The following is a 26,663-nucleotide window of genomic DNA, read 5'->3' on the forward strand; positions in this document are numbered from 1 at the left end:
TAACTGTGAGACCTGAAACCATTAAAATCCTAAAGGAATGCTTAGGCAGTAATTTCTCTGACATTGGTCATAGCAACTTCTTTCTAGATAGGCCCCATGAGTCAAGAGAAAAAAAATGCAAAAATAAACTACTGGAACTACATAAAAATAAAAAGCTCTGCACAGCAAAGGAAACAATCAACAAAACTGAAAGGCAACCTACTGAATGGGAGGAGATATTTGCAAATCACATATCTGATAAAAGGTTAGTATCCAAAATATATAAAGAACTTATAAAATTCAACACCCCTCCCCAAAATAACCCAGTTAATAAATGGGCAGGATATATGAACAGACATTTCTCCAAAGTAGACATCCAGATGGCCAAATGATAAGAAGTACAAATCAAAACTACAGTGAGATCACTTTATGCCTGTTAGAATGGCTAACATCAAAAACATAAGAAACGAAAGGTGTTGGTGAGGATGTGGAGAAAGGGATGGGTCAGTGGGAATGCAAACTGGTGCAGCCGTTCTGGAAAATATAGAGGTTCCTCAAAAAGTTAAAAATAGTACTGTCTTATGAACAGTAATCACATTACTGGGAATTTACAAAATAGTACCAAAACACTAATCCAAAGGATACATACACTCCTATGTTTATAGCAGCATTATTTAAAATAGTCAAGATATGGAAGCAGCTCAAATGTGCATTGACTGATGAATAGATAAAGATGTATCATAAGTGTGTGTGTATGTGTGTGTATAATGGAATACTGTTCAGTCATAAGAAATAATTAAATTTTGCCATTTACAATGACATGGAGGAAGCTAGAGAGTATAATGCTAAGTGAAATAAGTCAGAGAGGCAAATACCATATGATTCCACTCATATGTGGAATTTAAGAAACAAAACAAAGGGGAGAAAGAGAGAGAATGAGAGAGAGATAAACCAAGAAACAGATTCTTAACTATAGAAAACAAACTGATGGTTACCAGAGGAGAGGTGGCTGGGGGGGGATGGAATAAATAGGTGATGGGGATTAAGGAGTGCACTGTGATGAGCGACGGGTGAGTAAATAAAAACATTAAAAAATCTAATTTTCCTGTTGCTTTCAAGGTTGTATTTATTTCTTTAATAATGACACACATTTATATGATGATTCATTATATTAAAGTTGTAAATGATATCAGTATACCTGTTATTCTTAGTTTTCAAACTAACAGGCTCAAAGCTGGTGACCAAAAGTTTAGTTATTGTAAGCCACATCATTCTTTATATCCTAGAGGCATCAGACTATAAATTTCATTTACTTTAATGAGAAAAGCTACTTCAAACTATAAAAGTACAAACATTAAATGCAGACACATATATCCACATACGTACAAGCAAACATTTATTAAATACATAAGGTCAAATCCAATATATAAGCTATCATAGAAAAAGGGATCGATGCTAAAATATAAAAATCTTCAAAACTGATAAAAGGTCAAATTACTATGGCCGAATTTTTAAATTTGTTCTAGAATGACCTCTACAAAGCTGCTGGGCCTAATGTCTTTGTGAAAGTTTCTTCAAACCTTCTAGGTATGAGTAATTGCCAAGGTATTTGAATTTGCAGAGCACCACAAAGGAAAGAAATTTTTCTAAGTAATTTTAAGAGATTAGTGTATTTTTGACCTGGAAACCTAATAAATGTAGGATAAAAAATAGAAATATATAAGCCTATTTTACTATTAATAAAGTTGCTAAAATTATAAATAAATCTTGGAAAAATGAATGTAGTAGCATAGCAAAAGAATAGCATACTCTGATTCAGTAATTGCCAACCATTACTCTTGCCCTCAGACCATTCTCCTTGCTAAACATAATCCCATCATTAATGTCTTTCATTGTAGTAGTGGTTCTTAAAGAAACAGCATAAATAGGGGGAAGACAAGGGTAATTTGGAAAAAGAAATGTGCTCACTGTGTCAGTACCCAAGAGGAACCAATGTGGTATGGGCACCAGGAAAGAAAATGTTTAAATGATCCTATTTTTCCCTCTTCTTTTCTAATGTCCTAGATACTTTGAAGTACATATATTTCATTTATAATCCTAAAAATAATCAATCATAAATACTCAGAAGGAAAGCAAAAAGCAAAGACACAAAAAGCATCGTAAATTTTCCTGAGTGAGGATGAGACTGGTAGTCTTTAAAATGTGAAACCAACCAAGTCTGGACTGAAGCCTTCTCTTATTGCCATCAGTATTCCTATTCAGACAAGGGCATTCTTCATCACTCCAACAACCTTCAAACTGCTTTCAAATTAGGACCATGTGTCCCCAAAATTTAAACTGCTGACCAGTGTTCTCTGAAATTTTTGGTGAGGTAAGATCTGATGTCTTATTCTGAGACCAGCTCAGACAGAGTTAGTAAGTTACCACCAACTTTAGCCCCCTTATCAGCGTTTCCCCTGACTTACAGCAGTGTTTGCCAAGGTTAAGGTCATTTAGACATCACAAGTACAGATTTTGGTTATTATTCTAAGGGTATTCTTTATTATAAAAAGACATAACATATGAGCAAGGGGTTCAGAGTTCAACTCAATGAAAAGTGGAAGTTGTTTAAAACTGTGAGAGTACCTGTTAAGTCAAATTACCATTAAGTCAAGGTTACTTATACTAAACTTCAAATATGGAGTATAGAGACACCATTTTACTAAGTATAGAGATGTATAATTTATGTAATTATAATATGTACATACATACACAAGTATTAATATGTATGTGTGTGCTATGAATTATATAACTCCTCCAAAATCATATGTTAAAATCTTAATATCTAGTACCTCAGAATAAGAATTTATTTGGAGATAGGGCCTTTAAAGAGGTAACTGAGTTAAAATGAGGCCATTATGGCTGGGCCTAATCCACTATGACTTGTGTTGTTATCAGGAGAAAAAATCTGGACACAAACATACACAGTGAACACCATGTGAAGACACAGGGAGAAGATGACCATGGATAAGCTAAGGAGAGAGGCTTCAGGAGAAACCAACCCTGCTGATATCCTAATCTCAGACTTCTAGTCTCAAGAACTGTGAGAAAATTAATTTTTGCTATTTAAACCACTCAGTCTATGATACTTTGCTATGGTAGTCCTAGCAAACGAATACTAGGCATATGTGTAATCCGAAACATAATTGTTACTCATGTTAACTAGAGTCACCCTTACCACATAATATCTCATTTCAGAGATTGTGTAAAGTCTAAGATTCTCCCCAAGATTCTTGCAAGCTCCTAAGGGGTAGTATTCTTCTAGCTTCACCTCTTGTGTCTCCTTCATTACTTCAATTTAGATGTCATTTCATAATGTCCAACTTCTGTGGCCCTTATCCTGTGCTAACCTAGGGTGGACCGCAGGTCTCTCCATTACTTTCCATCAAAACAAAATAAAGTAAAGTAAAATGCTAACAGCAACCAAAAACAAAACAAAAATAAAAATCCACCTTCATACAAAGTAATCATGAACACAGCTTACTTTATTATCCTAGAAATGCGAAGAGCTTATAATTGAACTTTAGCTATCTCTGCTCTAACACAGTCCCTTAGCCAATTGCACAAGTGGGAAATCCAGATACTTGCCATGTTCTAACCTTGTAAGTCTTATTCCTTTCTCCTCCTCTTCTTCTCTCACCACCTCCTCCTTTCCCCTTCTATCCCTTTCTCACTCTCCCTCCCACATTCTTGATATACCCTGATTTCTCTACTCTTTTTGACTCTTCCTCCATTCCCAGCAGTTTGGCTATTACTTTTTGTGAGTTCGACTTACGTTAACAGGATCCCCTTTTCTACCTCAAGTAGTTAAACTGAACTATTTTCTCAAAGACAATTCCCTTCCTTGGAAAAATTCTGGAGTCAATCTGTAAAGTAATACAGTTTTACCCTCGCTACATTGCATTAAGACAAGTTTCTATAAAGAGTGAAGGTAATTTATCAAGTTGTTTTTCACCTTGATCCAAAAGAACATAACATCAATTATAGACATCATCTAATATTAGTACATTGTCCTTCTATATAATCCTTAAATTGACTTAGATCTAAAACCACTATTAAACCTGTTGGAAACTATTTTAAAATTTTGCAGTCTCACTGGTGTTTTTAACCACATGAACTCTGAACCTTATTTGTTCAACTGTTAACTGTTGCATTCAGCAAACGATTTAAACTATCATTTCAAATAGGATGGTTTTGGGGCACCTGGGTGGCTCATGGGGCGCCTGGGTGGTTCAGTCGGTTAAGCTTCCGACTTCAGCTCAAGTCAGATCTCACGTTCGTGGGTTCGAGCCCCGCGTCAGGCTCTGTGCTGACAGCCAGCTCAGAGCCTGGAGCCTGCTTCAGATTCTGTGTCTCCTTCTCTCTCTGCCCCTCCCCCTCTCATGCTCTGTCTCTCTCTGTATCAAAAATAAATAAAACATTAAAAAAATTAAAAAAAAAGAGGATGGTTTGAAAACTAAGAACCTTCTACACTTGTCACACTTTATAAGAAACATAGGAAAAATGGCTTAATTGTGTCTTTAGTCAAAAGATCTTCCACACAATTAATATATATTGATGTAGTTTGCCTATTTGAAGAATGTCAGTTTATGTTTAAAAAAAAAAAAAAGAAATTCTGGTTCAAATCACTTCTCAGGAAACAGGCTACTACTGCCACCTGGGGGAGGTTCTTTCTGCTTCATTCAAGAAAGCCAAATGTGCTTGTCAGATGAATGAAAACAGTTCATGTTTTCCTTGTTATATCCACACAGGAAGACTTTTTAACTTTCTGCCCATGAAGTCATAAGGCATTCCAGATGTCTCCAAGATTTCTTCACACAGAAATACTTACTTCTCAGACTTTCTGAGAGGTACAGAAGATGAACCAGAATATAACCATACTAAGGTTTCTACATCTTACACACTAAGAAGGTAATTTGAAAAGTATGATTATATACTAAGAAGAGAAAAAGTTAAAGCTTTCAATAACAAATGAAACTGAAATTTTAAGCAAAATGTATCTGGCCTCAACTTACAATCAGTTGTACTACTTTTCTGAAATATGGTATCATTAACTGATACGGAAATTACATGTGCAGATATAATCATGCTAGTGATTGCGTCAGTTAGGATGAGGTTATAAACTTCAATTCCATGGAAATATCCAAGGATTTTCTCATAGAATTTTTGAATTTATGAACTAAATACTATTATAAACTTAGTATCTATTTATTGCATGAACATTACATATTTTAATTGTTGAAACTTTTGGTGAAGTAGTGATACAATGTTCATCATTTACAATGGAAATAATTGTAACCATTGCCTTTGAATGACTAGTTTTGTGCTTAATAGTTGTCAATCTTGTTTTCTTTAAACTATAGAGAAATTGTTCCCTCTCGGGAATGCCCTGAAACAAAGACTTTAATCTTGGAAATAAAGTTTCAGGAAGTATCTGTTGAAATGACTAGTCTGTCAGATGACCAAAAAAAAAAAAAAGTCAGTGCTGATTAGAGGAAGACACCTAACCATTTATCGAGAGGATTCTGGTAATAGATTAACTAAATAATATACATACAGTATCAGTCTCGGAGTGGTACAGTAACACTGTCAGAAGATTAAAGTTCATACCAAAGAACAACTGTACCAGCTCCAGGGAAGTCTGTGGAAAAAGTATTTTTAGATTGGAAAAGGTACGTAACTACAGCAAACGTATTGGGATTCCATAATCATTATTTTTTAAATCATGCATTTGATTCAGGAGTAAAAAGAAAGCTGAGTGACTATGTTTTAGCGGATACAGCTGAATGAGCTTATGAGCTGGAGTCACCTGGAGGGACTCCAAAACTGAGTGTCTTTTGTGTGGGGTTTTGAGGTTCCTTCAAAATGTTCATATTAGAGTCTAGGGAGGTTGGGGTGAGGGGCATCAGAGGACAAGAAAGGCCAGAGCGACATAAAACTGAATAGTAGTTATAAGCAAAAGTAATAAACTTACAATATTAAGTGCTCTTACTTATGAATCAGCAGTTGAGTATATTTGGCAATTGGCCTGCAGCTCGGCCTTACTGATCTAATGAAAATTATCAATGACCTTAAAATGCTTATGTTCTGCATAGAAGACTATAAATGGAATTGATTCTCTCAAGATTCTCCTCCCTTCTAACTGAGCTACACAATGGGTTGGACTTTACTTCTTTATTCAAAAGCCAATAAATTAGTATGGCAGACCATGGAAATGATTTATTAATTATTTCATAACAGAAATTACAAGCAGTTCTCATTTTCATCAGAATGCTGCCTGGTTGTAAAAAAAAATAGTAAACAAAAACAGAAATCTTTAACATTATTCATGTTTCATAGGAGACAAACATTCAGGAAGTCAGGAAAGATAATTTTTTGCAGATGCCACTTGTGTACTCATGGGGTTGGGAGGTGGGGAAGTAGAGGATGTTACTTAAAATGCAGGAAGGATCTGTTTCTTCCGTTTTTCTGTTCCTACTTCTCCTCCAAGAGTGATTAATTTTTAAATACTGCTGCTAGCCTCGTTAATGAAGTCAGAAACCTCAGCACCTATTCTAAACAGACTCACCTACTACACTGATGAGTTAACACATTCCTCCTAAACATGGTTTACATTATCTTGATGCAATTTGGGTTTTTTTCCCCTCATTTTCCTGCAATGATTGCTTCCTCCTCTCTTCTTCAACTGTATTAAACGTCTCTCTCCTTTCCCATTGCAAACTATCAATATTATTTCAATCTTCCTTCTATCACTGGGTTGTCTCCACTTTACTGGAGCACTCGTCCATGTTTAAGCCACTATGAGTGAGGTATAAGGAAACCAAAGGTAATACCACAGTCCTCCAGGTCAAGTAAGATGTCTTAGACTGGGTGAGTAGAGAAGTCTAACCACTTATGCTGAGCCTTTGTTTACCCACAGGCATGGCAGACTCCAACAAGATGATCATCAACTTGGCCCTCTTTGGCATGACTCAAAGTGGAAAAAGTTCTGCTGGGAACATTCTTCTGGGAAGCACTGACTTCCACAGCAGCTTTTCTCCATGTTCTGTGACCAAAGATTGCTGTCTGGGCCGCAGCTGTCATCTCTGTGGCTTCATGCGTCGAGGGGGACAAGAGATAACCCTGCAGATCCAGGTGTTGGACACTCCCGGTTATCCACACAGCAGGTTGACCAAGAAGCATGTGAAACAGGAAGTCAAGGAGGCCCTGACACGTCACTTTGGGCAAGAGGGTCTCCATCTTGCACTGCTGGTCCAGAGAGCAGATGTGCCTCTTTGTGGACAAGAAGCATCTTCCTTAGTCCAGATGATTCAGGTAATACAGAAAAGACAATTACACTAATGCCATCATTCCTATTTGAAGGACAATTATCCTAATAGAGAACAACTATGACAATTTGCTTAAAAGAGTAGTTTAAAGCAAGTTTAAAACAAGTGCTAGTCACATAGAAATGGTAAAAATTCTTGATCTTTCTCACCAAGAGCCATTTTTACAATTTCCTTTAGAGAAATTCAGTTAGTCATTTTGCAGCTGGGCCATAGGACTTCCCCAGCTACCCCAAAATAAGATCCTAGACTTCAGAGGTTAACTAACCTCTGAATAAGTTTGTAAATGTGGTCTCCACTTGATCTGCATCAGAATCAACTGGGCTGTCATTAAAAATGCATACTCATCCAAGCCCCACTGAAACAGAATCTCAAGAGTAAAGCCTGCACATTTACACAAATTTTCTATATATTTCTTAAAAACAGTCAAGTTTAAGAACTACTAAACTAGACACTAAAATACTGACTTGCATCCATTTAATATCAAGGGGACAACCTCCCTCTCTCTCTCTCTCTCTCTCTCTCTCTCTCCTTGAGTGAGAGAGAAAGAGTGGGAGAGGGGAGGGACAGAGGGAGAGGGAGAGACAGAATCTTAAGCAGGTTGGGGACTGGAGTGCCCTATGCAGGGCTGGATCTCATGACCATAAGATTGTGACCTGAGCTAAAACCAAGAATTGGACACTTAATCAGCTAAGCACCTAGGCACACCCACAGCCTTTTTTTAAGGGGACAATCTCTTATAGTTCACTAACAAATGATTCACTAACAATGATTCAATCATTGAAAACTATATTAGGTACCTTCAGAGTTTAATGACTAGTGAACTGCCCTCAAAAAACTTACAGCCTAGAAGAGGCGAAGAGATAAAAAAATATGACAAGTGCCAAAGTAGTGTAATGTATGGACACTCTGACTTATATCATGGCAAACAAGCAGGGAAGACTATGCTTTATTCATAGGAAAGATATCACAAATTCCATATGCTCTGTGTGCCTGATCTTCTGTAGGGCCAGTAACTGATCCATTATAGCCAAGAGAAGACAACAGGGACCTCAGCGTGAACATAAATAAAATATGCCACCTTTGCCTAGCAGTCCATCCTGTTTGTTCATTTTTTATAAGTCACTCTGTTGGAAGCTTGTTCAGCTAGTCTAGGAGAAGAGCTGGAGATAGGGAGAGATTCTGGGTATGGCTATAACTAGGAGGTGGAGGGAGTAATACTTGCATACAGTATAGACGCATATATGAATGAGGCCCATGTAAAACCAATAATTCCTGGAAACTGCTCATTGAGTTGCTCCTTTCCATTCAATCTCTTGAATCTCTAGTCTGGGAACACCCAAATTTAACTGCTGGACTTGACTAGTATTACTCAGTAGCCTTGCTTAGTCATCAAGATAAGAGAACTCATCACTGCTAGAAGCTCTATTGGTAAATGACATGGTGAATTTTCCATTCAACAAGAATTTGTATAAATGCTACTCTTCTTTCAGCCCAATCTCTGATCATGTTAACATAGGATCTGTTACACATAGAAAGATAGTATACTTAGCTTCAAAGGAATATTTTTTTCCCTTTTACTAGTAAAGGCATAAGATTGTTCTAAATGATAGACACATTTTTTTTCAGTAACTGCATGTTTCTAAAATTAAAAAAAAGTGAAATCACCATAAACTAGTGGAAAAAATTGGAGTGACAAGAGCATAAAAAGTAATCTTCATTATCCAACTTCTGAAAAATCAAGGACATGTTGTATAAAAGTAGAGAAGACCATTGTAATTAAGAAACAATGTTTATCTAAGAAAGCGCATAACCCTCCCCCAAACTATGAAAGCCTGCATTTCAAACAATATTTCTGGTAGAAATCAAATGGAGGAGAAACCTGTTGCTATTCTATCAGTAAATTTTTTTAAGTGTATTTATTTATTTCGAGAGAAGTGACAGCAGGGGAGGGACAGAGGGAGAGACAGAGCGAGAGAATCCTAAGCAGACTCCACACTATTAGCACAGAGCCTGATGTGGGGCTCAAACCCATGAACCGTGAGGTCACGACCTGAACCAAAATCAAAAGTCAGACATTCAACTGATTGGGCCACCTAGGCACCCCACTGTCAGTGTAATTTTTAAACAAGTTTTAAAATTCATTTAAAGCTGTCATTAAATAAGATTTAGTTTAAGGTATAGAGGAATGTAACTCAGTAAATTCAGTGAGTGCACAAATATTTCTCAGAAACTAACCCCTCTCCTTATGTCTCCAAATTTGTCTCTATGCTGTTACTATGCTTAGCCAAAAGGGGCATTTTAAAAGACATACATTTTAAAAAGTTTTTGTTTTCCAGTTTGAGGATATAGAGCACTACTGTAATCCCCTATTCTTTTTATACAAGAAAATTTGATTCATAGATGTCTCTCTCATCCTAAAATGGTATCTGGCATACAGCCACCTTCTCCTGCCACTGCCTTCCTTAAGTCAGTGTCCAGTTCATGACCTAAAGGCAGAGAGGAGATAAGCTAGAATAAAACTCTAGAATTTTTTTCCCCCTAAAATAAATATCTTTTCCCTCCCAGGAAAACTCAGCAGCCAAGATTTAGTAATCTTCAGAGGGGCCCATGACCCCTGGGAAGCACTGCAGTCCTATTCTGGGCTTCCATCATAATTTTTGGTTGAAGATCGCCGATGCACAAGCTGGCTGGTTATGGCCTTCTTCCTGAAGGTGCTTCACTTACTGGTGGCAGCCATCTGGATGTGCTCACAGCTCGGGAGCAGCTGCAGAACGTCTGAATATTCAACAGGACCAACAGCTGTTAGGAAGGAGCAAGGAGTTGTTAAGGTCCTCTGGTTCCAGACACACCCTGGATTGCTTTTTCTTCCTGGTTTATGCAAAATGGGGAATGGAATATCTGTCTTCTCCCTTTTTCTTTCCACCTTTCTGGGGGCACTGCTGCCTGCCATGGAAGTTATCAGCAAAGCCAGGGCCGAAGAAGTAACCTCTTCTTTCCTGTACCTCCCTGTTATCTCTTTAAATATCTCTTTTAATTTGTGCCCTAATATTTTTTAGAAGGATTATAGGCTTTCAATTATGACAAATGAAACATTTCCCCAAATGATCCCTTTTTCTTTACTTATGTTAGGCCTTCATAATTTATAGCAAAATGGTGGAGATATCAGTGAGTCCTCTCTACAAAACTGGGAAATAAAGGGAATGATTCATCTAAATATTACCTATCATTTGATTGTTACTTAAAAATCCACAAATAATAAATCAGAGAAGACACAATAAAGTTACCTTAAGAAAAGTTCTAGCAAGCAGCCAAACTGCACATGGAAATGAATCCAGGAATTGACTAAATTTCAAATTCTTTCCACTACCATGGTATCATGTGTTACACTGTATATAATCAGGTTTCAAGCATATATTTTTGATTTAGAATGAACAACTCAAATGTTAATGTTATAGGTGTGTGTGTATACAAAAGGCTCAAAAAGGCCAGTGCAAGGCCTGAACGTACTTAACAAAGATAGTGGGCTTAGTTGTTCAATAGAATTCAGTTGAAAAATAAGCCTTGTTACAATCTTAAGTATATGACTAAAAATGTTACTAAGAGTTTCTTGGCTTTAGTTTCTCACTTATAAAATGGGGATAATTTTACCATGTTAAAGAGTTTTGAGGGTTATATTTAATGAATGTAATATGCTTGGCATTGTGCCTGACTTACAGTAGATTCACAGAAAATTACTATCATTATTATCATTTTTATTTTGTCACTACACAAATTATAATGAGTACTTATTCATATGAATTACTAGATATGAGCAACCTATTATATTGGTTAAGAGAATGGGTTCTATAGTTAAGTTATATTTGTGTTTGAGTTTCTGCTTACTTACTTGTTTTGTGACTTGGGCAAGTAATTTCTCTAGATTTAAATCTCTTAATTGGTAAATTGGGAAACAAAGTGTCTAATTTACTGGGTTTATCTTCAGGACTAATTTCATATTATCATAACAGCAAATTAACTCAGACACTAGCACAAGGCAAATGCACACAATGTCATGTATGGTCATCATAATTTTATTGTTAGTATTTGTTTTATGCTAAAATTAGGACAAGTTATTCGTAGCCTTCTTTGGGATTGCCTTGATAGGCTTGAGAAGAAAATCAGAGTGAAATCAAGCTTACACAGCCCTGATGTATAAGAACTTCCTTATTAATTTAGAAAAAAAAATCTGGGAAGAAAATTCACTGGCTCACTAAGGCTAAAGGGAGAAGCTCTACTTTAGTGGGAAGGACATGGGCCTGGCAGCGAGGGGACCTCTGTCATAGGCCCAGGCCTGACAACAATCAGCTGTGTGGCTTTGGCAAAGCCATTTACCATCAGAAGTCCACAATATCCTCATTTGCAAAATAAGGCAATTTGGACATATAATCTCTAAGGTTCAATATTCTCTGATTTAACAAGGTCTTATCATTAAGCTTTCTGAAAATGTAATGCGGTGCTTTAAGTGGGATGAGAGTAAGGGAATAGTATGAAATATAAAGAATGGTCCTCACTGTCCTCCTGTTTCATGATAATTTTTTTCTCAGTTGATGTAATAGTTGGCTTTTAAAAATTTTCCCCCTAAAAAGTCCAGATGCTATGATTTCATCAACCACAAACAAATGGGGCAGGGCTGGTGAGGTCCTGGGAAAATGAACATAATTCCTGGAAAACAAAGTTTATATCCTAACTAGTCGTCCCAAAAGGACTAGATGGACTCATACCCATTAGCACTCTGAAACCAAACAATTCATGATTGATTATAAAATTTCCATCTAGCTCAGTACTATATTTAAATTATTAACACCAGATAACTTACATTAACTTATCTTCCTCTTGGATTTTTATGTGAGGTATCAATCAACTGTGATTATTCTTTCTCTGGGTCCACAGAGAACACGTTTGGCCACTAACATGATGACTATACACCAAGCGACACTATTTTCAAATAGTCAACTATTTTCCAGCCAAAAATCAATCTAAAGATTAGAAGCTAAATCAACCATTCTCTTCTATTTTTGGCAGTAATTCAAAAGTGCAATTTCTCTCACAGTTTAGGACTTGAGCATCCTTTCATAAATAATTATCAACATGTAAAAACTTCTCAGTGGCTGAACACATGGACTTGTAAGTGCTGTCGACCCTACAGATCTGTTTTCCTTAGGTGGTTTAACTCATTTTTCCTGAATGTTATTATAGTTTAAAGTTTAGGAAATGTCTGGTGGAGACAAAAATGGAATGTGTTAATGTTACAATTCAGAAAACCAGGAACTAAAGACATACTGTGAAAGTTATACCATTTAATGCCATAAGTACTAACCTAGCAAGAGAAGAATTCTATGTTATAATATATAACTCAGGAAGGGATCACTTGAGCCAAACAATTTATTTACCATGAAACTTTATTATGGTGATGTCTTAAAAATATTTAATGATAAATGTTGTTCACACATTAACCAACACCCAGAGGGTAGGCCGGGGCGGGGAGGGTAGCACTCAAGAGATTAGGGGCAGTGTCTATTTATTAACTGGAATTAAACATTTCAATATCATGACAATCAATAAAACACATCAATAATGTACTTGGAGAATATCAGAACTGGCTCTAAATTTGAGCTTCCAGAGATAGGAATGTTCAGGGATTAATGGTTATAGTTATAGAAGCAAAGGCCCAATACTACACAATTCTCAATACTGTTCAATCACTCTCTTTACTTGATGTGTCTTCACTGTCCGATAACTCTAATTCCTATACTCAAGGTATCATCACATGCTAGAAATGTATCCTGACCTCTTCCTCCACCTCACTTTCCACTCCCACCCCAAACTGGCTAAATGTCTGCCTCTAAAGTACCAATATATTTTCTACCACCACACCTGCAACTAAACCAAATTGAAAGTATCTTCTTGCCTGTCTGTCCCTCTTCCTCAGTTTTAAGTTTAGGTAGTATAAAAGAATTTTCACTAGACATAGCAGAAAATTTAACTGTCATGGTCCACTCTGTGTCCCTGAAACAAAGTAAACCCCCAATAAATATCCGTAGAAGGAATAAATCACCTAGAATTCTTTTTAAAATTCAAATTCCCAGGATCCATCCCTAAAGATTCTGATGCATTTTTAGCAAGCATCCCAAGTGGCTCGATGTAAATAACCCAGGAATATTTTTATTCCCATAATCTAGATTTGTCACTTCATTAATATTTGTATTAATTTGCTAGGCTGTCATAACAAGGGTGCACTACCTGGGTGGTTTTTACATAACAGAAATTCACTGTATCTCAGTTCTGGAGGCTGAAGTCTGAAATGAATGTCAGCAGGGTTAGTTACTTCTGAGGGCTGTAAGTGAAGAATCTATCCAACAGTTCTGTCCTTGGCTTATGGATGACTGTCTTTATGTTTACATAGCATTTCCCCTTTATTCTTATCTTTGTCCAAACTGCTGTTTTATAAGGACACCAATCACATTGGATTAGAGGCCTACCCACAATGGCCCTATTGTCAAATAAGTCACATTCTGAGGTACAAGAGGTTAAGATTTCAACATATGAATTTGTAGGGGGGTGGGTACATAATTCAACTTATAGTAACAGTTTATTTTGCAACTCTCTGATCTTGTCTCACAAGAAACATGTTACAACATACTGAATATAACAAATTTTGCTATGTCACTTTTAGGTAAAATGTGATGTTGACATTCCACATATATTAGATTTACACAAGAATTATCTTTTTTATAAGGTAGGTTAATTAAAATTTTGCTAATTTGTGTTCTGAAGACACTAAGAATATGCCAACTAAAATACTTTCTAAAAAATTCTTTTGGGGGCACCTGGGTGGCTCAGTAGGTTAAGGGTCCAGCTTCAGCTCAGGTCATGATCTCACGGTCAATGGGTTCGAGCCCCATGTTGGGCTTTGTGCTGACAGCTAGCTCAGAGCCTGGAGCCTGTTTCAGATTCTGTGTCTCCCTCTCTCTCTGACCCTCCCCTGCTTGCACTGTCTCTGTCTGTCTCTGAAAAATAAATATAAAAAAAGCATTAAAAAAAAAGAGCAGTATCTCAGTTCCTTAAATTCTTTTGTAAAGTTTAGATAATCTGTTAAAAATAATTATTCATTGAACATACTGATCTTAAAATTTTGATTCTTCAAGCAAGGCATTTTTAGAACTACAAATATATAATTACTCTATGGTATAGGCAAATTTTAAACATATATTAAGAAAATTTTGGACTTATTCACTGAGAAAGTCTTTCTGAATGCAAAACAGAAAGTACAAAATACATGCAAACCAAGGAGAACTACAAAACAAAAGAGAAATTTTATAGGAAAGTATCATTTTCTGTCCCAAAGATTAAACTTCAACACTAAAGACTCAAAACAAATAAATAAAACCCTAAACCTTCTATTTGAGATGACGGAGAAGGTCTAATTCCAAATTAATCCAAACAATAATGGGCCACAGGCTTTGATTGATATAGCAAGACATAAACTCTGCCGTCCAAAAGCTCCTGGCCAAGTTACAGAGATAAATGAATAAATAAATAGTTCTGATAAATGCAAACTGGTATTGGGGATTTAATTGGTAACCAATTAATTGGTAACCATCAAGTCTCAAGATGTTTAATTTAAATATACTGTCCCACAGTTACCATATGTTCATATTATTTACATGTCTTGATTCCTTATTCCTTCCTTCCTCCCTTCCTTCCTTTCCTTCTCCCCTTTTCTCTCTTCCTTTCATTTTCAGTTTTTCCATCTTATAAATACCAATCCTATATGTTATATACACTGAAAATAGTTTCCCAAACTGTATTTTAATTTTCTCAAGAATTTTTAATCCAGTCTGTGCTGCTATCCCTCTAGGGGTTTGTATTCAACCTCTCTATGCATCAGTTTCTCCATATTTAATGGAAATAATATTAGTATCTCCCACAAAGCATTATGTTGTATTAGAAATACAATTAGAAATACAATAAAGAAATAAAGCACATAAAGTGCCTAGCAGAATATCTAGCACCAAATAGTAGTTGTTCTCCCTTCCTTCTATCTTCTGATTACTAGGGGTCCTGGATATTTCTTGTTATGTTTATTCCTAAGCATTTTATATCTTTCCAAAGACTCAAAAATAACCCTAATACTTTCTATTTGAGATGATGGTGAGGATCCAAATTCCAAACTGCTATTATAAACTGGTAGCAACCTTGAAAATATTTTGATAATGAGAATATTTGGAATGAATGGAATGCCATTTTACTTTCACAATGCCGTGATTTAATATAGCTTTGGAAATATTTTAAAAAGTTAACCTTTCATATTGTGTAAACAATCTGCCACATGCTGCTATTTCCACTTTACATCAACTTATTTTCACGAATCAAACAAGAACTTATTACATAACCAACTTCCATATATCATTAAACAAAGGAACACCAGTCTTCAACATTTTTCCACCACAGTAAATGAAGCATATTAAGAGGATGCAAAACACTGTTAATATTTTGTAGGTGTTCCAAATCACTAAACGTAGTTTGATCTTAACTTTTCCATTGTATGACTTCTGACTAATCAATAGATTGTAACCAGATTATATAATTATAAATCCTTAGAAGACTTTTAGTTATCATGACAACATTCCTACTAAAACAAAACAAAACATGATAATTCCCTCGGCCCAAGTCTTCTGACTTAAAGGAATTCAGTAGTTCTAACAGTTTTAGGTTGGCAGGCAAACAGATTGTTATAAATGTAATTGTCATATGCAGCATTACTAACACGCAGTTCTGAAGTTGTGTATACTTAAATTATAAGAGCAAAATAAAATGGAGAATTAAAGTCTTGGTTTTTTTTTAACAAAATCCACCCACCCCTCTCCATTTACTTACATTATTTGACCCCATCTTCACTTCCCATTACGTATATGTTTTTAGTAACATAATGACATCCAGATCTGTTGCCTGTCTAGGTTGGACCATAATAACTCCTTTGCTTGTGTTTGAGGAATACAGGCCAAGGCAAATAGCCATTTAACTTTCTCTCTCTTTCAGGAACTTCTAGGACATGCTTGGAAGGATTACACTGCCATTCTTTTCACCCATGCAGAAAAAATAGAAGAGGCTGGGTTCAGTGAAGATAAATACTTGCATGAGGCCTCTGATACACTGCTAACCCTGCTAAATTCTGTACAGCACAGATATATTTTCCAGCATAAAAAAGGAAACTCACTTAATGAACAAAGAAGAAAAATCTTAGAAAAAGTCATGGAATTTATAAAAGAAAACTGTTACCAAGTTCTTACCTTTAAATAAAATTTAAATAAAAGGAAAAGAGCTTTGGGTTTTAGAGTCAGAAACTTTGTTTCAAAAGTGCCTCTGTCGGAACTGATGAGGACAGTCAGAATTCCCATAGGCTGCTGGTGAGAAGACACTGTATAACCACTGTGGACAACTGTTTGGCTGTTGAAAAACCATAAAGGAAACAAGGCTTCTCATGTAAATCTTATGACCCAGCAATTGTCCTCCTAAGTATATATCCAGCAGAAATGTGTACATTTGCACACTAAAAGACATGTATGTACAAGAATGCTCTTGGCAGTACTATTCATAATAGCTAACTAGCTACCAGAAATTATCTAAATGCCCATTAACAGAATGGATAAGCAAATCAAGGTCTATTCTCATAATGAAGTATTTATACAATAATGAGAATGACCAACCTACAACTGCATGTAACAGTATCAATGAATTGCTCAAACAGAAAATTGAAATAAATAGTACATACTCTATTATTCCATTTGTATAAAGTTCAAAAACCGTCAAAACTGATGTAATATAAACTACTCTGATGTTAGGAGAGGTCACTCTTGGGGAGGGGACAGTGAGCATGTACTGGGCAGCTTCTGAGATTCTGGGAATGTTTTGTTTTTTGATCTGGGGGCTGGTTTGAGTGCTCACTTTGTAAAAATCCAACAATAAACACTTCTGATTCATAAACTGTTTAGTATATATATTTGAATAAAATTTAAAATGAATAAATTATTAGCTGTAGATAAAACTAGTTCAACCACTTGATGCTAGACAAGGAAAATTATTTAATCCTGTGAAAGCCTCACTTGGAATATCTAATGGATAGTTACTGTAACAATACTCAATAAATGTTACCTTTCTTTTCAACTTTCCTATAACCTGTGTTTCCTATTTAGGGTTAGAAATCTAAGTAAAAATTGAGAGCAAAGCCCTGCAGCACAAACAAGGGTAACAATATTACTGTAATAACTAAATACGAATAACGCCTGGACTTAAAAAGAAGCTTCCTCTACCTTGAAGGTCTGGCTTAGTAGAGACCAGGATGGTCTCAAAGGCAGCAGTGAGGGCTAAGAGAAAATAATTCTCGTCAATCGCAGCAGCCAAGTCGACCACCAAATCGAAACTGGATCACCCTCATGTTTAACATTTGTATATGAGCTTTGTAATTTATAAAACTCTTTCACTAAAATAGCTTCCAATTTACAAACAGCTTGGCCTCACAAAGTTAATTTGTAAGTTCCTTTTAAATGTGCAATACACTGTATTTTCTATTAGAAACAGGATTGTAGCTTATAATTATCCTCCCAGGCTAGTCCTCATAAGCCTACTTAATGCTTAATTTTACCTTAACTCTAGCACAAATGGTATTAGAAAGTCTAACACCAAAATTTATAAAATGCTTCTATGTGAAAGCATAATTCAAATTCCAACTTGAAATAATTATCTCCATTTTTCTGCAGGGCCCTTTCTGTCATGGGCCCTGGATTGTGAAGTGAGAACCTCAACAATGGGGCTGAGTTTAAGAACTAATAGGAATTGACACTTTCATGACAAAGAGAGAGATTTGTGGTGGCGAAGCTGAAACTGAAGTTGAGTGGCGAAGAGAGTGGAAAATTCAGGTTTTAAGTCCTTCATAGCCTTCATTCATGTGACATCGGCTAATTTCTAAGATATAAATGCCAGATTCAGAGAAGACATGCTGTGAACATTCCTTCAGGGGTTTAAGACCTCTGAGGCTAATCTGATTAAGAGGAAGACACCTGTGAAGTTTTTCCCTAAATTATTTTTTAGATTTGCATATATATATAAACATATGTACATTTAACTCTCTAAATGTGATCACATGACATATCTGACTTTCTTCTATTCTGCTTTCTTGGTTCACCTTTACCTCTCTCCTCCTTCCATCTCTCCTCTTCATCACATCAGCCAATTAGAGCTCATATCGACAAAGCATTGTATGCACCATTCATATCTTTCTGGATGTCCAAGTACACATAAACACATGGGGGACTTTTGTCACACATAAACACATGGGGGACTTTTGTCTTTTTTAAAAATATCTTCATATTTTATACCCTCAATAGCATCTTTTTTTCACTTAATACAACCTCATAAAAATTCCTCCAACTCTAAAAAGTAACTTAAATTCATCCCTATTAACATTTCAGTGTATTTGTAAAATTTGTACAACTACTCCTCTGTTGACGTGCACTCCAGTTTTCTGCCACCCAAAGTCATGCTCTGACAACTATTCTTGTGTATATGTGTATGTGTGCATGTGCACATGTGTGTGCCGAATACTGACTTTTTTTCTGTAAATTGTATTTCCAAGAGTGAAACTTCTGGGTTGAAGTAAACATACATTTTAACTTCAATATACCTTACCCACTTTCTCTTCATATTGTAACAACTCTTATTTTCACCAACATTTGAGTGCCCTTTTCCTATATTCTTGTCATCAATTGGTGTTATCACCTTAAATACCTACTAACACCCGTTTGATAAATGTAAAATTATCTTACCTATTTGTATTTCCCAAACCACTATTCAATTAGAGTATCTTTATAAGCATGTTGCTGATTTAGATTTGCTCTATGAATTGCCTCTTCACATTCTTTCTTCTTTTTATCATTTTTCTACTGGATTACTTTTTATAATGATTCTTTGCTTGACCAAAACTTTAGTCACGCTTACACTTCTTCTAGGGCCACCTGTGCACTTTCCTGGTAAAATCTAGTCTTAGCAAGAATTTTGATACGTTAGTAGTTTAACCAGAACCCGTCACTCTTTTTTTAAAAAATTTTTACGTTTATTTATGAGAGAGAGAGAGAGAGAGAGAGAGAGAGAAAGAGAGAGAGAGAGAGAGCGAGCAAGCATGAGTGGGAGAGGGGCAGAGAGAGAGGGAGACACAGGATCTGAAGCAGGTTACAGGCTCTGAGCTGTCAGCACAGAGCCCAATGCAGGGCTTGAACCCACACCATGACTCATGACGTGAGCTGAAGCTGGACACCTAACCAAGTGAGCCACTCAGGCGCTCCAGAACCCTCCACTTTTAGTATCTGATCAGGTTCCTCATCCTTCACCAACACTCCAGTGACCACTGATCCCCATCCTGCTCTTTGGCTGTAAATTCCCACTTGGCTGTGCGACATGGAGTTGAACCCAATCTCTCCCAACTCTAACATCTCACTGCAGTAGTACTATCTTAATAGTCCTGAATGAAGTCTGCCTTATCATCTTTAACGAGTGTCACTGAATATTTTTTTAACACTTCCTGCTTGGCAAAATAGAAAAGCTCTATGTACACTATAGACAGTAGTCTTGTTTTGCTACTTTTTAAAATTCTATTTTTATCCCTTAACTTTATGAGAACTTCTGCCAAACTAAATAAGTGAATTTTCTTATATAGTTATATGTACAGGATACAAGATGTGGTTTTAGTTTCATTTCCTTTCAAATGGGTAACCGATTATATATTCTCTAGTTTACTAAATAATTTACCATTTTTCAACTGAAGAAATTATAGACAGAGGTGGATACATATATATATATATATAGTATTTCTCTCTCTCTATATATGTATATATATATATAGATATCTATAATATATATATATCTCTAGATAAATCTCTCTTTACCTATTTCTGGGTCTATTCTGGATTATTATTTCTTTCCTGTTATCTATTTTATTTGTGTTGCCATCTCCAGAATGATTTAATTAAAATGGCTCTATATTATTCCTTGATATCTAGAACAAGTTTCTCTTAATAGAAAAAAATTTTCCTAGATATTCTCAGGCATTTATTTGTGTATTTTTTCAGATTTTTTCTAATTAAAAAATTTGTTTATGAAAAATATTTTGATATTAAATGCTCCCATGCATATAGGATGTTTCTCCATTTTATTTTGTTTTTAATTTTTTTTAACATTTATTTGTTATTGAGAAACAGAGAGACAGAGCATGTGAGGGGCAGAGAGACGGGGAGACACAGAATCTGAAGCAGGCTCCAGCCTCTGAGCTGTCAGCATAGAGCCTGAGGTAGGGCTCAAACCCATGAGCAGGGAGATCATGACCTGAGCCGAAGTCAGACACTCAAATGACTGAGCCACCCAGGTGCCCCATTTTACTTTATGTTTAATTATTTAATATTACTGTATTTCGTACAGTTGTCTCCTCCTTTACCAAACCAGCTTTGCTCATCCTTAATAATTTAAAAGTTCTACTCTAACTGATATTCATGAAGAATTATTTCCTTGTTTCTGAATTCAGTCAAGCACTATTTGATAACAAGGTAACAACTTACTTCCCTAAGAACTTTCTTTCCACAGAGCATCATGCCCTTACCTACTACTAAAGTAAGATGTTTAGAAAACTTTCATTTCCTCCCTACCCTTATCTCCTTCCCATGCCCTCCTTAGGGAAGAGGGCTTTGGACTGCTTTTCCTTTCCTTCTATTATTAGATTTTGCTAAGACATTTAATTCAAGATTTCCCTGACAGATTGCCCCTTCTGTTCAAAAGTTCTTTCTTACCAATTACACTGACCATTCCTGGTAATTTATCATTATTTAACTTACTATACTATTATTAGAAAGTACACTCCTCACCACTGTTTTCTCTTCCCTCATCTTTCTTCTCAGTGGTGTTTTCCCAATATACTCTTAATTCTAGTACAGTATCCAAGAGGCACTAAATTCCAGGCATGTTCTTCCATGTACCATTATGAAGGAGCAATCCTAACTCTTTATAATAATCAGCATGGTGGATATAGAGAAGTAAATTGTTAATTGGTAGTGGGGTTGCTAAATCAAAAGTATGGTGAGATATTGCAGTGAACATCTTGTTCCTGTGCTGTTTTCTACCTGAAGTTGGGTTGTTTGACTTTTTTTTTCTTCTTGATGATAGTACATGTGTATCCACTGAATAAACTAATCATAACTGGAGATAATTACAACTTGCAACAAAAGAACCATGTGACCAAAATTGGCTCTAGGTAAAAGAAATGATATCCAGAAAGTTCATCTTGGGTATCTGCCACCTATCCCATTAGTTCATAATTTGCAATCTTTCCTCATGTCCCTTAAGAGACCCAAACTATATGCTATTCTCACCCGGAAGATAAGTATCTCTACCAAATTCTGTATTTCAAAGTTTAAACATTTTAGAGGACTGGAAGACAGTATACTTGATATTTTTGTAGCTGCATTTAGAATTTTAATAGCACATACCATCTTGGGACATTGGTTATTCACCTCTAATACTAACTAGCTCTGACCTTTACTAGGTTTATTTTTCTAAATAGATTACCTCAATTAGCATTTCAAACTTTCTTTTAGTTATGTTTATACTCCGCCATACTTTTCATTAGGAATTTGTTTAGATTTCCTGTTCTACTGATTTTCTGGCATATTACAATTCTTTATAAAAGGCTAATATATTTTTTAAATTTTTTAAGATTTATTTTTGAGAGACAGAGCATGAGTCGGGGAGGGGCAGAGAGAGAGGGAGACACAAAATCAGAAGCAGGCTCCAGGCTCTGAGCTGTCAGCACAGAGCCTGACTTGGGACTTGAACTCAAAAAAATTAAATCATGACCTGAGCTGAAGTCGACGCTCAAACAACTGAGCCACCCAGTTGCTCCAAAAGGCTAATGTTTTTAAGTGACATTGCTATTTCCCAAATGCTCAAACTTTATTTTAAAAAATAAATGTATTCACAAGCACCTGAAGTTTTTGTTTTCAATTCATGTGCTGTTTTAAGAGAAAATGTTATCTTTTCATATGACAACTTAACTTTTTGGAAAAGGTTATTATTATTTTCTTTAGGTAACCTCTAAAAGTGACTTTTAGTTTGTATTTTTCTTGATCTTTTTCAAAGAGAAATCAAATTGTGGCGCTGATTTTGGAGAACTCCTGCACTGTTCTTTCCACATTCCCCAGGTATAAAAAGTTGAATGGGTTTCAAATTAATAAGTATCAGCCAAATTTGCAATCTTAGAGCTAAAAAGTAAAGTGGATGTTATGTATTGAGAGCATTTCTCTACTGGATGTGTAATACTCTAATGAGGCAATTTACAAAAACAAATGTAAAACTGTTAGAGCAGCCTTGATATGCCATTGTGGAAATGAGCAGACATTAATAATTGCTATTTGAACAATTCTGCAGGTATTATGTAGCAATGGGAAAGACAAGGAAGAGCAATTAGCCTGTTCATTAAAAAGGATTATTCTTTTTTCTTGCAATTATTGAGTTCCAGGCTTGTTTCTGCTGCTGTTGCTAAGGACAATAGCCTGCCAGATAGGAAATGATGTTGATTGAGACATAAAATAACACTCACACACATATTTTACTCAAAAATCCAGAGAACTGGGAATAGTGTGTGCTAGGAGCGGGGTGGGAGTAAGGAAGGGGAAGGAAAAACATTAACAAGGGAATACATAAGGGTGAAAATATATAATATACAATAATTAATTCACACTCTGAAATTCCAGATGGCTGACTTTCAAACCAGCAATTATTTCATTGTTCTGGGTCCTTTCTCCAAAAATTTTTTTTGGAGTTATACCCTTGTGAATTATCTCTGCCAAGATTTATCCAAAGGAAAAAACAGAATTATAAAAGGTACAGTAAGCAAGAATGTGTAAGCCATTGATGCTTTTCCATTTCAACAAGTTGGTATCTGAAGGTCTGGTTTTGTATAGAGGTATATTAGCCATCAGTAACCTTCCTTCTTGTCATTATTACTGCAAAATTTGGGACTATCATCCAAGTAGTATTGCAAATGAGGTGTAACTCTAGAGTCGCTCCTAGATTAAATAAATAAGTAATTTCTATCTATCTGGAACTCAGTGACTTCTTTCATAGGTTGGCCTGTCAGGATCAGTGCCCTCAACAGTGTACTATTCAAAGAATCAAGGCAACTGATACCAGCAGCAGCAGCCTAGTTTTACTAAGAGATTCTTCCTAAGAACTTCTGCACCAAAACAAAAAAAGCTGGTAAATTATCTTTGTAACCAACCACTCCAAATGTATGTTTAATGATCTCACCTCTCCCTTTAGAGCCTCTTAAATACTCCACTAAAGGGGTCACCTTAATCTCCTCACATTAACTAGTAGAGTTTAGAAAGTTTATCACTATCTTTCTCCAAAGTTTAAACAATAGAAGTTGTTTCTCATCCAAATACAAGAAACCACAGAACATTTAACTGGCACAAAAGAAAGTATACTGTAATGGAGAAGAGGCCAGAATTAGTTAAGAGTTGGAAAAAGTCTAGGTTTCAGCTAGTTACACCTTAGCACAGTCATCTATTTACTTTTCTGTTGTTTTTTTTTTTTGGGTAAAATGAAGTGGCTGGTCTACCTCTATAGAGTTAAGAAATAGAGAAGATGTGTAAAACTATTTTGTTAGCTATAAAGCACTAAATATCTTAATAATAATCCTATAATAAAAATCCATAAGAGCAGAGAAGTATTATAAATATATCCCTCCCCCCAATTTTGTTAGAGAAGGGTATGGTTTATTCCTTAATTGAAATTTTGGAGAGTAAAGCTTTCTCCACAAGACAGTAACTTGCAATATTATTGTTAATTCAGTTACATTAATTTTCCTCCAGTTTTTATTTGGTATTTTGGTGATAAAGTTTTAGTTTTCACACTGTTGCATAATACTCAGAGTCAGAACTTGTGTCACAATTTATGTGGCTAAAGTATATCCTTAATATTGAGCACTTCTGTTATTTTTATATTTTTAAAAGGTACAACATAGTTTCCCTGGAAAGATGAGGTATACTCATATCCTTTTAATGCTCCTGTTATACACAATAGTAATATGCGTCCCCACTGACCAAGAACTTGAAGAGAACCGCTTCTATTTAAAATAAGCTAGAACACAATAGTGAGAAATATTGTCTTCCTAGTCTAAGAAAATTGCAAAACTATTTATAACTTTACCATATTAAACCAAAGGGCATCAATGAACATGAATGGTATCTAAATATCTAAACAACAGACTTCAGTGGGAAAATTTCAGTACCGTAGTAATGAACATTGCCAGCAAGGGAAGAGATACTGTATCTGGTACAAAAACATAATTGAGTCTGTTGAAAAACAGGGCCTCAGTCTGTATGAAATATTCCTTAAGATTGTTCGCTTCATATACACTAAGTAATGTTCTGAACAAGAATTTAACTTCTCAGGAAATCTCAAGAATGCTAGTTTCAGGAAAAGGAGTATCCCTACATTAAAATAGTATCAACATAATATATATCTATTATATTTTAGGAACTGTCTTAAGTCCTCTGGGTACTAAACTCCCACACTCTTTACAACTCTAAGTACTTTATTACATCCATCTTAAACAAGGGGAGGAAAGTATATAAAGGCTAAACATTCACCCAAGCTTAAATATGCATTTAAATTGTAGAGCTAGGAATCAAAACTAGATAATCTGGTGTCAAAACCAATACTAAGCTCTTTGATATTTTAGCATCTCTGATAGTCATCTACAAATGCAGGTTTTTGGACCTACAAAGCTAAGGCCAAGACTCTGGGACCTGGTTAAACTCACTAACGTTGCTTTACACAGCCCTGTCCACACTCTCTATCTTGTTGACATGCTTCTTATTAAACTTCAATGGGTTATTTTGAGTATTCTATAAATTATCTAAATAGAAATTTACATATTTTTACAAAGAAATGATAAATTATCTGTTTGGTGGGAACCTAATGTTCTTGTATCCAGGTACCTAATGCTCTTGGTGAAAGCAGGATGGAGAAAACATTTTCAATTTTATGTTAAAATCAACATGTCCTGAAAATGGCTCATCTCAAAGCAATAATACACATGGAATTTCTAAATACAAGAAAAGTTAGTACTCCCAATATTCACTGTAAGATGCTGGCCCAATCTTGCTTAAGAAAGCATCTTGGGGTTGGGTCAACTGTTTTTTCTTTTTCTTTTTTTTTTAATGGTTTAAATAGAGGTTGAGAGGCACCAACTGCTTAGGCTGTGACATAACACCATCTTCCACTGTTGAAATCCTTAAAGGGCTGAATACCAGTTAGAAGTCAACGGTTTATGTCTAGTTAACTAACAATGCCATTTTCGTTGTTGTTGATTCCATTAGAGTTCTCTTATCCCAGTAAGACAAATAAAATAGAATTATTTTTCCTATAAAACAATGATTAATAATGAGGCTACACTGATAACTTGATCAATGCTTTATGTAATTTCAAAACCTGGGAATTAAATATTTCAATTACTAAGCAGTTGAAACATTCTTTACTTTATATTAGAATTTAAGAAATTTAATACAATTTGTGAAAAATTATAAAATATAGGATCATGAAAGACTTTGTCACAGTCTTATTTTCAAAAGAATAATTTATCCTGAATACAAAATAACTCTTGAGTTTCATTTGTGTTTAGCTGCCAATTGTTGCTGTTGATAACTCTGTTAATACTTAGTTTTTCAGCAAGAAGATAAAACTGACCTACCAAAACTCCGTGGATTTAAATAAATGAAATTTAATTATACCTTTCATAAGCTGGCATGTAGGGTTGTTTTAAATTTGTTTTGCCTCTCCTTCCAATTAGAGACTATAAGCAGCTAAATACTGTGTTACGATTTTTCTTTCAAACAGTATCTATACTACTACCTCCACAGACGGATTTGTTTTTGGTAGCCCAAATCATCAACTCATCATCTCAAGTCTGGTGAATTCAAAAGATCAGAATTCCTAAGTTAATTTTCATTGTTCCTACAATATCTGTAAGATGAGTGAAAATAGGCATCTGACACCTTAATACATACGTATGTTAATTTTGGCAACAATTTCTTTTAACATATTGATAGTGTGACAGCACATGAAAAAGCAAAATACATCGATCTTATTCTTCTAAAAGGTAATAATCTATAAATAATCTTGTATTAGGAACACAAAGAATCTTCACAATCATCTAGAATAAAAAAATTAGAC

General features: G+C 35.4%; 1 protein-coding gene across 1 annotated transcript; it reads left to right on the plus strand.

The window, feature by feature from the left end:
- The first annotated feature begins 6,939 nt into the window (after window positions 1–6,939).
- Window positions 6,940–16,685, plus strand: GIMD1 (GIMAP family P-loop NTPase domain containing 1). Its single transcript, XM_029920125.1, has 2 exons — window positions 6,940–7,332; window positions 16,425–16,685. The coding sequence occupies exons 1-2, from the start codon at window positions 6,940–6,942 to the stop codon at window positions 16,683–16,685; spliced, it is 654 nt and encodes a 217-aa protein (XP_029775985.1).
- The last annotated feature ends 9,978 nt before the right edge of the window (window positions 16,686–26,663 follow it).

The sequence above is a fragment of the Suricata suricatta genome, chromosome 1 (genome assembly GCF_006229205.1).
Source record: "Suricata suricatta isolate VVHF042 chromosome 1, meerkat_22Aug2017_6uvM2_HiC, whole genome shotgun sequence".
In the NCBI taxonomy this organism is placed as follows: domain Eukaryota; kingdom Metazoa; phylum Chordata; class Mammalia; order Carnivora; family Herpestidae; genus Suricata; species Suricata suricatta.

Bases quoted from the DNA above. Each gene is read 5' to 3' on its own strand.
- GIMD1 (XM_029920125.1), top strand. From the start codon at position 6,940: ATGGCAGACTCCAACAAGATGATCATCAACTTGGCCCTCTTTGGCATG. The intron at 7,333-16,424 runs GTAATACAGAAA...TCTCTCTTTCAG, and splicing joins CCTTAGTCCAGATGATTCAG to GAACTTCTAGGACATGCTTG.